The 13,613-nt window shown below is 37.6% G+C and overlaps 1 protein-coding gene across 2 annotated transcripts in view; it reads left to right on the top strand.

Annotated features, from left to right (window-relative positions):
• Positions 1-13,613, top strand: part of POLR1B (RNA polymerase I subunit B) — a 29,059-nt gene that overhangs the window by 873 nt on the left and 14,573 nt on the right. For both annotated transcript variants that reach the window (XM_081314104.1, XM_081314105.1), the window contains exons 2-10: positions 467-634; positions 1,838-1,984; positions 2,474-2,606; positions 4,017-4,153; positions 4,702-4,925; positions 6,673-6,844; positions 8,701-8,872; positions 10,658-10,939; positions 13,216-13,349. In XM_081314104.1, coding sequence (XP_081170230.1) covers positions 467-634; positions 1,838-1,984; positions 2,474-2,606; positions 4,017-4,153; positions 4,702-4,925; positions 6,673-6,844; positions 8,701-8,872; positions 10,658-10,939; positions 13,216-13,349 — 1,569 coding nt within the window. The remainder of the gene's footprint in view (positions 1-466; positions 635-1,837; positions 1,985-2,473; positions 2,607-4,016; positions 4,154-4,701; positions 4,926-6,672; positions 6,845-8,700; positions 8,873-10,657; positions 10,940-13,215; positions 13,350-13,613) is intronic.

Here is a 13,613-nt window from a genome sequence, read left to right as displayed (position 1 = left end):
AACATATTTATCAGGCTTATAGTAGTGTATAGTAGATGTCACACAAATGAAATCTTCACCATTTCTTGTTTTTTAATCCCAGTCTTCAGCTGAAAAAGGCTCTCACTTTGGCTTCCAAATCCTCATAATTTAAAAGTCTTGAGACAAAGAAAAGGATAATGAGGGAAGAAGGAAAGAAAAGAAAGTATCACCTCCAGTTTTTAATGTAATAAGCTCACCTGTACCTGGCCTGTTAGACACAAGATTACAAAATTGGGAAAGACCAAAAATGGGTAGTTTCTCTGCTTTGTTGCCTGAAGAATGGCTGCTGCTAGTTGACAATTTAGAAAGTGAAAAGCACCTGTGCATTGAAAACAATGTTGTTTGATATCCCAGCCACAAAAATATCTCTCCTGTCCAGGATAGATTTTTTTAACATCCTTTCCAGTACTAATTGACATAAGATAAACTCTGCTCTTTTGTTTAGGATATTCCTCCTTTGGAGTTTGCTTTTAAGAATGATCGGATTACTTTGGCCTTTTCAGGGGCCACCATCAGCCCTCCCATGGTACCAAAAGGGAGTATATGTAAAGAGCTGAAAGTTTATCCAGCAGAATGTCGAGCACGTAGAAGTACCTACCGTGGGAAACTGACTGTAAGTAGAGGAATAAAATAATATTTCCAACTGTTTTAGATTTAGAACTTTGTTTAAAGCATTGAGCAAACATAAGGTAAAGGTAAAGGTTCCCCCGCACATGCATGTTAGTCGTTTCCAACTCTAGGGACCAGTGCTCATCTCCGTTTCAAAGCCGAAGAGCCAGCGTTTGTCCGAGGACGTCTCCGTGGTCATGTGGCCGGCATGACTAGACGCCAAAGGTGCACGGAACGCTGTTACCTTCCCACCGTAGTGGTCCCTATTTTTCTACTTGCATTTTTACGTGCTTTCGAACTGCTAGGTTGGCAGAAGCTGGGATGAGTAACAGGCGCTCACTCTGCTACGCGGCACTCGGGATTCGACCCGCCAAACTGCCAATCTTCTGATCGACAAGTTCAGCGTCCTAACCCACTGAGCCACCGCGTCCCTTCTGAGCAAACATAGAAAGCTCAGTTATAATGTTTTTCCCTTTTTGGCAATACTGGAATCTGAGGTCATCCAATTAAGTGAGGTAATGGCAGCTTTAGGAACTACTTGTGAGTGCAAGATGTAATTATGATTGGCAATTTAAATGGGTGACAATAGTTTCTAGTACACGGGTGTCAAACTTGTCACGTGACGTGTCCTGACGTATCACGATTCTTTGCGTTGCTAGCAATGGGGTGGGCCCCTGTTCTAGTAGAAAAAGAATGATTCTACACAGGGGTGTATTTAACATATAAAGCTGTTTATTATGAAGGCTTCATGTCCAATAACATAAATTGAAAGCATTTTGATTCTAAGTGCTGGAGACTATAATTTAGATATACGTTCTCTCTGATAGATAAGGTGTAAAGTTTTATTCTATGGAACCTCATCATTTAAGATCCTAGCTATATTCACAGACTCTCCATCTGCACTGCAATTAACTATTTTCTAATTTTTTAGCCAGATTTCTGAACAATATTTCAGTAACCAGTGTATTAATAATAAACATAAGTACCCTGTGGTAAGATGAGCGGCCAATAAATTTTATAAATAAATAATCGGGGTGTGCATTTGTGTGTGTAACATTTAAAAGTTTTATACATAGTATAGGTAAATATTCTTTAGATATTTTTTGTTAATGAGGTTTTTTTTCCTTTGAATAGAGATCCCAGTATCCTTTAAAGTTATTTTGTTCATTTTTCCCCCCTAAAATTACTTTTTTTCCCTCCTGTGTAGGCTGATATCAGCTGGTCAGTGAATGGAATTCCTAAAGGAATTATTAAACAGACCCTTGGGAATATTCCAATTATGGTGAAATCTAAATTCTGTCATCTTCATAGCCTTTCTCCCAAAGCGCTTATCCAACATCATGAAGAAGAAGAGGTATTATTTAATTTGGTTGGTTGGTTTGTAAAGCAAAATATATCTTGTTATTTCAGTGGATTTTAAACATCCATTTTAGAAGTACTTCTCTGAGATTTTTTTTTTTCCTTTGGGGAAATATTTATTTTTTCTTAAATATATATATATATAATTATTATTTGATGATGATGGATTTTTTGAAGAGTTGTATCAGTTTTTAAAATGTAAAATCTAATGGTAATAATTCAACACTTTGAAAATGCAAAAAAAACCACAGAAACTTAAGCAAATATTGCAATAGGTAATAATTTAGATTGCCTGCTTTTCTGTACTTACTCTTGAATATATTTAAAAAGATAGGGCTTGTGAAAAATAAAAGTTTCAAAATTTTCATTTTCTCCCAATTTTGTACTTCACTGAAAACTCTAGGTTGATCAGCTGAAATGTTTGATCCTTTTTTGCCTCACAGCTCGGTTTATGATTAATTGTTATTTCTTACACTTTGGGCAGGAAATGGGTGGTTATTTCATAATTAATGGAATAGAAAAGGTGATAAGAATGATGATTATGCCTCGGCGCAACTTTCCTCTTGCAATTATAAAACCAAAATGGAAATCTAGAGGTCCGGGCTACACACAATATGGTAACTTTTTACTTACATATTTCACTTACATATTGTCTTTGTTCACATCGTTTTACTATTTCTCTCAGTAGAAACTAGATATTTTAGATACACCGTATTCTACAATTTTGTTTCTGATCTAATTCGGTCTTTAATATTTTTTGGGACATTTTTTAATCTGAACTGTGAGAAAGTATGCTAAATACTGCATTGTGATTGCATAGTATTTATATTGCTTTGCCTTCCTTAATTATAGATTTCTTCCAAAGTATAGATTGAGTTCATGCACAGTGCTATATGTGTAGTTTTAAAGACTGAAACAACTCCAAGGTGAACAAATTATATTGTGGCTTAGGGTATTCTTGACCTAGATCATTGTGAAATAGAAGGACAATAAATGGGAGAAAATCATATTAAACTGTGTTTAAGATTACATGATAATCTTAATTTAAATTAAATGCGCTTTTCACCATACTCATTACTTATTCAGTCCTCATTCCTTCTTGGAGACTGATCCTCAGACAGGCTTTTGATTGAAAATTCTAACATGCCCCTTATGTTCAATCTCATACCAGTTCTTTGCGTTTGTCTTACGTAGTCATTACGTACAACCACTCATTTAGCAACCGTTCAAAGTTACAACAATGCTAAATGAGGGGCCCTCAAAAGTTTCTTGGGATTATATGATTTCCATTTGCAACTTTCACAAAGAACTTCCACGAGCAAAATCAAAATGTTCCTTCTCCTGCTTTTTTTCTTTTCCCGGTGAACTGGGCAGCATAGGGATCTTATACTCTGTAGTGTTAGCCTGCAGCACCTGCCCGCTCTCTGTAGTGCCTGCCGGTAACTGACCGGCTTGTCTGGGATCCAGTTTCATCATCTCTTCCCACATGGTGGTCACATACAGGGTTTCCTGCCTGGGCAGGGGGTTGGACTAGATGACTTCCAAGGTCCCTTTCAACAACAATAGCAGCAGCAGCATCATCATCATCATCATTATTATTATTATTATTATTATTATTATTATTATTATTATTATTATTATTATTATTAATTTGCAGCCCTTGCTTAAGAACCCACAGTTCTCACTTAAAACAGTGGCAACAGGGACTGGCAGAATTGCTGTCACAAAGTGATGAGATCATGTCATGGTGCTCTTTATAACTAACTACATTGCTTAGTGAAGGAACTTCTGCTCCCAGTTACCATTGTAACCTGAAGACTACCTGTAGTTCTGTGTAGCAACTTGTTACCTTCAGCAAAAGAAATGCCGTGTTTGTCTGCTGTCGAATGGCACAAGGCTAGCTAGGAATTCTGGGAAGCATACCTCTAGTACTGTACATCTGTAGAGCATAGGTTACCTGAATAAGGCAACTTTGATAGTAATATAAAACAGTAATATTAAGATGTGTTTCTTTTGATGGTGTTTAGGGGTCTCGATGCACTGTGTTAGAGATGAACATACAGCTGTTAACATGACCTTACACTATCTTGATAGTGGATCGGTGATGGTGAACTTCATCTATCAGAAGGAGCTGTTCTTTATCCCGCTGGGATTTCTCCTTAAGGTATGTCATTATATTTTGTTCTCAAGGAGCTACGATTTTCAGAAGTATAAAATGTGGGACAATAGCCTTGCTTGCAAAACCATAATAAGAATTAGTTCTGTCCAGTTCAGCAGCAACAGGTAGCAATAAAGAACAGGCAGTTTTGTTTTTTTAGGAGGCGGCATAGGGCCCTCTTGTAGTGAACTTAGCTGGTGTAAATGGTTATTTACCACACAGTGACTGTGACTTGGTTCAGTTGTAGAAATCAAATCCTGAATTGGTTGACCAGCCTAATACAACGTGTATCTCAAACACAGTTCAGTGGCAGAGAAACTATTTTTAGATATTGCTGTCTGCAGAGATGGGCTTCTATTTTTGGAAGGTTTTTGCCTTCTCCAAATCATTATGAAGCCACTCTTACCAAATTATGTGATGTAGAATACTGTATAGAATACTGTTGATTAAGAATATGAAATATAATAGCTTCAGTAAATGATTTTATGAATTCTTTATTAATCAAGCCCCGAAACATCTAAAAATTCCAACTTTTTATTTTTTTTCTGCTCCAGGCATTGGTTGGTTTCTCAGATTTTCAGATTTTCCAAGAACTGATTAAAGGAAAAGAAGATGATACTTTTTATAAGAACTGTGTCTCTCAAATGCTGAGGATGGTCACAGAGGATGGCTGTGTGACCCAGAAGCAAGTGCTGATCTTCTTGGGGCAGCGCTTCAGAGTAAAATTGAACCTTCCTGATTGGTACTCTAATGAACGCGTTGGAGAGTTCCTTTTCAAGTACGTACAACTGATTAGGATCAGACTGAACCTGATACCGTGCATCTCAGAAAATTAACAATATCCTAAGCATTTCCTAACTGAACCATAGTTTATATATTACATGAAGTATTGCCTTTTAATTTGAATCATCTCACGTATTGTATTGAGTTCTCGGTGTCATGCTTCACCAAGAATATAAACTATGGTTGGAGGCCCTATGAAGCAAGGACCAGCTATATTTGGCCTGGAGGAATTAGATATGTTTGGCTTGAGAAGGATAGGTGCACAATAGTCATGACTTCATGGTTCATGTACAACTGTTTATCAAATTTCTACACTGCCCATCTCAGCTAAACAAATAGGGCAAATCCTTTATTTCCCTAAAATAAAGACTAAGGAAAATGTAATTGGTCTTTTGATTAAGAGAATTGCTATCTTAGAGTCACACGAGTGTTTTTTTGTGAAATTGTCCGGGAGTAGGGTGAATCATTAAATTCAGGGTCAAATTCATCCTGGGTTAATAATAGTTTTTCTCTGTTATTTGCAGACAGTGTAGGTTTTAGCTGAACACTAGAAGAAATTTCAGATAGTTCTTGACTTATGATCGCTTGTTTAACAATTGTCCATAATTACGATGGCCTCGGAAAGGATGCTTTACAGTCCATGAAGCACTTCCATCCATGGTCACGTGATCGTGATGTAAGTGCTTGGCAACCTGTTCCCACAATCATTTGCAATTTTCTCTATTGGCTTCCCCAGAAAGTCAGTGGGGAAGCTGGCAGGAAAGTTACAAGCTGCAGTTGCCTGCTGAGAAGACTCCCTCTTATCTCTGCGGGCTGCCTGAAAGAGCTGCCTCCCAAGAGGAGCTGAACTCCTTTGGCAGAATGCAGAAACCGAGCTGAAATCCTGAAGATTTCAGCTCCATTCTTGCACCCCGCCAAAGGAGTTCCCTTCCATTCATGGACTCCCAAGGGTGAACCGCCCTGTGTGCAGGTTGTGTGGGAATATCTCTCCACTCAAGGGCTTGAATTTCAGCAGTGAGGATTTTCAGCTCCTGAGCACAGCCTCCCAGAGTTTTCAACACCCTCCCCCCAAGGCACCCCGCACTCCTTACCTGGGACTTCATCACATAACAACCTGTGTGATTGTTGAACAATCACACCAGGAGTAGCAGGATTGCAGTTATTGAACAAAGCAGTGATGTGGGCACTCAAATGATGTCTCGCATAACAATCGTGTTGCTCAACAACTGAAATCTGATCCCAGTTGTGGTCATAACTCAAGGACTACCTGTTCTTGATAGAATTATGGAACAAAATTGTTTGGAAATTCTCTTATTGATCCTTTTGTTTTTAAGTACTTCTAAAATGTAGGCAGAGCCACATATCAACAAAACACTGCTGCAAGCAAATGTATATTTTATCTTTCCAGGGTTGTATAATAAGTCTCACGGCCTTATCTAATGACAAAGAATTCATAGCTCTTGGTATATTGATACGTTTGAGATATTTTGACCTTCAAATCTCATGAACCCTAGCCCATGTTCCCAGAAGGAAAGCACTTTGGGATTTATAATCAAAATCATCTGAAGGATGTTGGTTTCTTTTTTCTACATTAATATACTGAATTTATATTAGGATGTCTATGGATTAGTTTTTTTCTTAAACCACATTGAATAATAGGGTAGACAGTGAATGCTGCTTGATTGGGAAGATGATTAAGGACATTCAGTGGGTGATTTTGTTCTTATTAATTGTTCCTATAGCCAGTGCATCTGCATACATTTGAAAATGAAAGCTGAGAAATTCTACTTGCTTTGTCTCATGACACGAAAGCTTTTTACTTTAGCCAAAGAGGGGTGCATGGAGGACAATCCTGATAGCTTAATGAATCAAGAAGTGCTCACCCCAGGACAACTTTACCTCATGTTTTTAAAGGTAATGCTTTTAAATTTGTCCCCTCGTCCCTTCTTTTCCCTCCAAACATGGTTATGCACACATGTTCACACTGTGTACAGACAGACTTCCACTGCTGGACTCATAATGTGTTAAGCCATAATGTGATTTTAGGATTATCATGCCTAAACTGCTATTTTCATTTGTAACTATAATTTACCATAGGTCAGGAATTCTCCTTTTGAAGAGTTGCACACCATCTGGTAAGGTGACAGTCTCGGGCATGGCTGAAACTTCTGAGCCTCTTGATTGTCAAATTTTGAGTAGTATAAACTTTGGAATGGAAGTGGGAGGCCTTTGGGGAATAAATCGGTCCCATTCCTGTCCTTAAAATCTGAAAATTATGCTACTAAAATTCTTGTCAATTTGAATGTATAATCTTGGTTTATAAATGGAATGCTGGATAGCTGCAGTTTGGCACTCCTGGTTTAGGGTTTCATGTGATGTATGATTCCAGCCATTGTTTTCATGTAATAATTACCCAATATCTGTTGTGTTGAGACACATGGAAATATCATTTTTCAGATTCCAATGTTGTATCTTCAGTCTCTAAGGTAAAGGTAAAGGTCTCCCCACACATGCATGCTAGTTGTTTCCAACTCTAGGGGCCGGTGCTCATCTCCGTTTCAAAGCCGAAGAGCCAGCGCTTGTCTGAGGATGTCTCCGTGGTCATGTGGCCGGCATGACTAGACACCAAAGGCGCACGGAACACTGTTACCTTCCCACTGTAGTGGTCCCTATTTTTCTACTTGCATTTTTACGTGCTTTCGAACTGCTAGGTTGGCAGAAGCTGGGACAAGTAACAGGCGACCTTCTGATTGACAAGCTCAGCGTCCTAACCCACTGAGCCACTGCGTCCCTAATATAAGCATGCTTAGTTTCTTTGGATAAAATGGTTACAAATTGGATCAGTTTTCAGTAAGAATAGTGGCCTCTTATGCCAAGAAATTGGATAATAGCACAAAGAGGGAGCCTGGTTATTTGACTATTTTCATAGATTCTTCATCTGTCAGTCTATGTTTGTGGTAATTTTGGATGGCTCTCTTCCTGCATATTCCCATTTTTACAGGGGGAAAGTCCATATTACTCCTGCAAACAATCTGAATTCACAAGGAGGCTAAATAACAAAACCAGAGACACTGATTGCACTGCTGCAGGAATGGCATTTATATTGGATGACTCAAGAATTTTTTTCACGAGTATAGATACTTCTGATTTATAAAACAGCAGGAGAGTTCCTAAATTCCAGCGACTTTGTTTCAAATGGGCACCACATTTCTTTAAAACTATATGACATATGTCACCATCTACATTTTCCTTAACATTGCTTGGATCAAGCCTAGAAGCTGTCAGCATGTAGATTCTTTCTAACCTTGAAGCTGAAACCTTTCCTCTTTATATAAGGAGCCGTGATCAAGAGGTGTGAAGAATCCATGGCTTTGTATTACATTGCTCCAACTCCATCCTTGCCTTGTTGCAAATCCCACTGGTGTTTTGTCTATAGCATTAAGTCATGGAGTAAATTGCCGGAAGCTAGTGACAAAAAGGGCATCACCTGAGGGAAGTTGAGCATCCAAGAAAGTTGAGTTTCAGAATCTTACAAATGCCTGTTTGGGTTCAAAGTATGTGTTGACCCACCATTTAAAATACAGTGACTAAATTACTATTAATAGACTATTTAACATTTTCTTAATTTACCTAACACCTCTTACAGTCTAGTCTTAAATGTCTATAAATCAAACTTGCTGAAATTACCATTTACTTGGATATACTTCATATGGCAACATAGAAGGTGTTTATTTTAAAGCCCTCTATCATATTTTCATCCTCTCTTTCAGGAGAAGATGGAATCTTGGCTACACTCAGTTAAACTAGCATTAGATAAGAAAGCTCAGAAGTCAAATATAACAATTACTTCAGAAAACATGATAAAAATTCTTGGCATGGGAATAGATCTCACCCGGATGCTTGAATATCTCCTGGCAACTGGTAACCTGCGCTCAAAGTCAGGTAGGATTGTCTGCAATCTAATTATGCATCTGGTTTTGTTTCTGACTAAATTGGTACAACCTTATACTCCTAAAGGGCCTTGAAATATTTAATTGAATTATTGAATAATGTTAGATGTGCTATTCAAGTCCAGAGTTTTATGAAAAAGCATTTTCAGAAAATAATGACTTCCTTTTTTCTGTAATGTATACTGTGCTGGATCTCTCCTGTTTGAGCCTAATAGCAGAGATTGCAATCATAGTTCATAAAAGAGTTATACTGAATTTTTAATTTCATTTCTCCATTTAAACCAGTGATGCAAATTGAAAAATTGTCAAAAATTTTCAGCTCAGCAGACATACTGCTAGATCTTACCCGATAGTGTACTAGGGATGTATTGCACGTATCCACACTTACTGGTGTCTTCTTAAAAGAGCATATTTTCCTGGTTGTGTTTTGATTGGTTATATGCCATTAAATAGGTGCTTACTCTTAGAAACCACAAAGTAGCTGCATAATCCCAGGAAAATACTTGTTTCAGTTAAGAAGGTGCATAGCTTCCATGCACTACCAGGAAAAGTTGCAGTTTCCTGAAGAAAGTAATTTTGGCTTTATGTATAAAATACATATATTCCTTGGGCGTTTGTAAATCTTTTAGCAAGTTATAGGCATTTTGAGGCAGATCATAAGCAAAACCTAGTCAGCTTCTTCATATGTGCCACTAAATCTTAATGTGGCTTAATGGCTCAGAGATAGTGTGGCTGACTCTTCCCATGAGTAGCTGCAGCCAGCATGGTATGAAGAGCGAAATCCAGAGTTTGCTTAACATGATTTTGTTCTTTGCCTTGTTCTAAAGCAGACATGTCAAACTCGCGACATCATGTGATGTCGTGCAACGTATCGGGACAGTTTTGCCATTGCCAGCAATGGGGTGGGCGCGGTTTCCACGTGATGCATCCGGCCCACGGGCCGGCAGTTTGACACCCCTGTTCTAAAGCATTGTAGATGGGTAGTTGTTTGTGATGAGATTTCCATGTTGCCTAGCTTTTCTCACTCTAAAAACATCTAGAAAAACCAGTTCAGATAATTCAAAATAAGAATTAAAAAAAACATTCAGATCTACTGTATGTGCATGATATATCACAACTCTTTAAATTTGTTTATTTTTGTATGGATTTGTATGTGAATTCTAAAGCTTTTTTTTGCTTTTAAACCACCCAGAATTATTTAGAAAGTGAGATGAGTGGTGTAAAAATTGGATTAAAAAATAACATTTTGTTCCCAAATTTTGATGATTTGAATGTTGAATGTTAAATTTTCTTAGGATGGAGTATACAAACTAAAACCCATATAATAAACTTACATATTTGAGTTTTGTTTGTTGTATTCCAAAGTGCAATTTTTTTTCTTTGTGAGACTATATTTTTGGGGTCAGCTCTTGTCAGCTAAGTCGCTAACGAAATTACATTTCTGCAAACAATCAGCAACACTGGATAAAAAAATACTGCATCCAAAAAGAAGATCAGAGAATCCATGCAATGCCTGCAAGACTTCTTGTTCTTTTCTGATCTCTTAAATCCTAAGAGTATTGATATTCCCTATCTAAAATCTGAAGTTGTAACAGTTGCCACACATCTCACTGAGAAATACAAATGCAGCTAGAGCTGAGTGTTTGGCATACTCTGTCCCTGATAATAGCACCAAACTGCTGCTGTTCACAAACAATTGCTCTAAAAACAGAATTGGAGAAGATCAGATTTCTATTTCTCCCTCTCCGCCCCCCCACCCCCTTTATGACTTTCCAAGGTTTGGGCATGCTGCAAGTGTCAGGTCTATGTGTGATAGCAGACAAGCTGAACTTCCTCCGCTACCTCTCCCACTTCCGCTGCGTGCACAGAGGAGCTGCTTTCATGAAGATGAGAACCACAACAGTGCGCAAGCTGTTGCCAGAGTCCTGGGGCTTCCTTTGTCCTGTCCACACGCCAGATGGCGAGCCTTGTGGCTTGATGAACCACATGACAGCCCCCTGTGAGATCGTAACCCAGACATTCCACACTGTATCTCTGCTACCGTTGCTTTGCTCTTTAGGTGAGTGTTGATCATTTGAAATGGTCAGAAAATGCTTTTATGGGAAACCAAATTAATACCAAGAAGATCACTTTTGCAGAGGTATAATTTCTGCAAGTGTAGAACCATTTAAAAAAGCAGGGGTCTTTTCACTGGATTTGACGTATCTTAAAATTCCCTGGAAGATGTATCCGAATCCTCAGATCAATAGCAATACTCCAATGATCAGTCTTTCTTCATAAAGTACCACTGCATCTTAACACTATTCTAAAATCATCCTGTAGATCATAGAATTGGCAAGTCAGGAGCAGCCAAAGTAGCCATGTGAATCTGGCACAACTCCAGTAACAATTCTGGAAAAAGTATGTCACATGCACTTGCATGCATTCTGCAGCAGTTATTCTGAAGGATTTGTAGAAGCCTACTGGTAGTCTTCGACTTACGACCACATTTAGTACCAGAATTTTTGTCACTAAGCAAGGCAGTTGTGAAGTGAGTCACACCTAGTTTTATGATCATTTCTGCCATGATTCTTAAGCAAATCTGGCTTCCCCCATTGAATTTGCATGTCAACAACTGGCTGCAAAGGTCACGGGGCAGTCACCTGACCCTGGGATGCGGCAACCAATGTATATACATGCCAGTTGCCAAGCACCTGAATTTTGATCATGTGAACGTGCTGCAACGGTTAGAAGTGTGAGAATTGGTCATAAGTCACTATTTTCAGTGCTGTTGTAACTTCAAATGGTGCTAAATGATTGTGAGACGAGGGCTATCTGTATTTACAAGCAGATTATCTCTGCCTATGTAGTTGAAAATAAAGATGGGAGAGAAATCCATTTGATAACATCTTTTTATGTGAACTTACATAATTCATATTCCTCAAAATGGAATGGAATTACACCAAACTGGATGCTTTTCAACAATGTTGTAATTTAGTGTGTGATTTAAGTTAACGGCAAAGGTTACACAAAAATGTGCACAATTTGCACTTGACATGCTTTGTGTTGGAAAAAAAATACACTATAAATTTAGAGAGAATATAGATAAAGGGGTATAGTTGAAGAAATGTCCACTGATTATTATGCAAATTTTAAAACACTAAAAGCATGTGGAAGCAAGCCAAAATGAAACTAGACTGAGAAAGAACTTAACTGAGGATAAAGACACATCCATCTATCCCTATTTTTTTAAAAAAAATCCTGCCCTATGAGGGCAGCCACACAACTAGGTAGACTAGAAGCACAAAGGATTTTTCATACATTTTCCTACAACATTTTCTTTTAATTTTAAATATTTGACTATTTGTTATCACAAAAGAACCTTAAACTTGTAGCAATCCAGTGATTTCATTTAATCAGTTTCTTCTCCATTCGCTCCTAACAAAGATGCTAATATCTACATTATTAACAACATATAATTTATAACTTTTAAGAATTGGTATTTGATTCCTCATTTTCCTTTTTATATTGTTTATTATGCCTTTTATATAGTAAACCTGACGATAGATCTTGCCTTGCTATTTATATTTATAACCGTTCTGGAAGCTTTTTGGCTGAATACTGAGGAAAACAAGAAATGCTTTTAAGAAATAGCATTAGGTATACAGTAACATAATGGAAAAAACCCCTCCAGGAGTTAACTATCGATTGGTATTTAAGGTAAAATAGCGCTGGAATAATATTTTTCACTTGCAAGAAGAATATAAAAAATATTTTTTTAAAAGATTTGGTCTCAAGATGTTCCACACACTGTAATCTGACCATCAGATGAATCTCATAAAGCCTTGAAATTGTATAAATGGACTATATATCAACCAGTCTCTAAAAATGAATGAACTGTCTTGGGAAAGAACACTACCTCAAGTAGCATGATTTAAGATATTTCATTTTCCTGAACCTAATCTATGAAATAAACTAATTATTTTCCAGAGGAGGACATGAGGCAGATAATGAGATTTTCACCAATTTGTTTAGTTTGTGGTTAAATTGAGGCTTTGAATACATTAGGTTCAAATGCAACATGTTTTGGTGGCTTTAACTGGTTTTCAGATTTTCCAATTTTTTACATTAAAAGATATTCTACCATTGTCTTCCAGACACTTCCGTCCATAATAAGGGTTCCTCGATCAAAGCAAATCCCATCTGTGTCTTTTAACTATACTGGGGAATTTTAGGAGTTGTAGTCCAAGGATAGTAGTGAGAAGATGTTAAATTAGACTCCACTAAGTGTCTGGGAAGTTTCTGTACAGTTGTTCATGATAACATGATAAGCATGGCCACAAAATATTTCCATAGGTGTTACCCCAGTTGATGGTGTACCAAACCAACCTTATGCTGAATGTTATCCAGTTACATTGGATGGAGCTCTGGTGGGCTGGATAGAGAAGGATCAGGCTCCTGATCTTGTGGAGACTTTCAGGCACTTCAAAGTGAGTCTTCTTTGCTTAGCTGCAATATATATATATATATATCAGTTCCACTCTTGGAAAATTGTGTCATTTCATTGATTGTGTGATTGGCACCTATGATTGTCATTCAGAATTAGATGATATTCCAGGTGCATTTCTACTTCCTTCAAAAGTTATAGCTCTTGCTGAAGTCACTTTATGTTTCTCCTTCCTCGCTTTGAATTTTCTTTAAATATTACAAGGTTTATTATTAATACTTTGTGAATTACCGTAGTTTAAAAGCTA

This window comes from Vipera berus (assembly GCF_964194415.1).
Source record: "Vipera berus genome assembly, chromosome: 1".
Classification (NCBI taxonomy): Eukaryota; Metazoa; Chordata; class Lepidosauria; order Squamata; family Viperidae; genus Vipera; species Vipera berus.
Note: the sequence above shows the minus strand (reverse complement) of the source record. Positions and strands in the feature narration are given on the sequence as shown.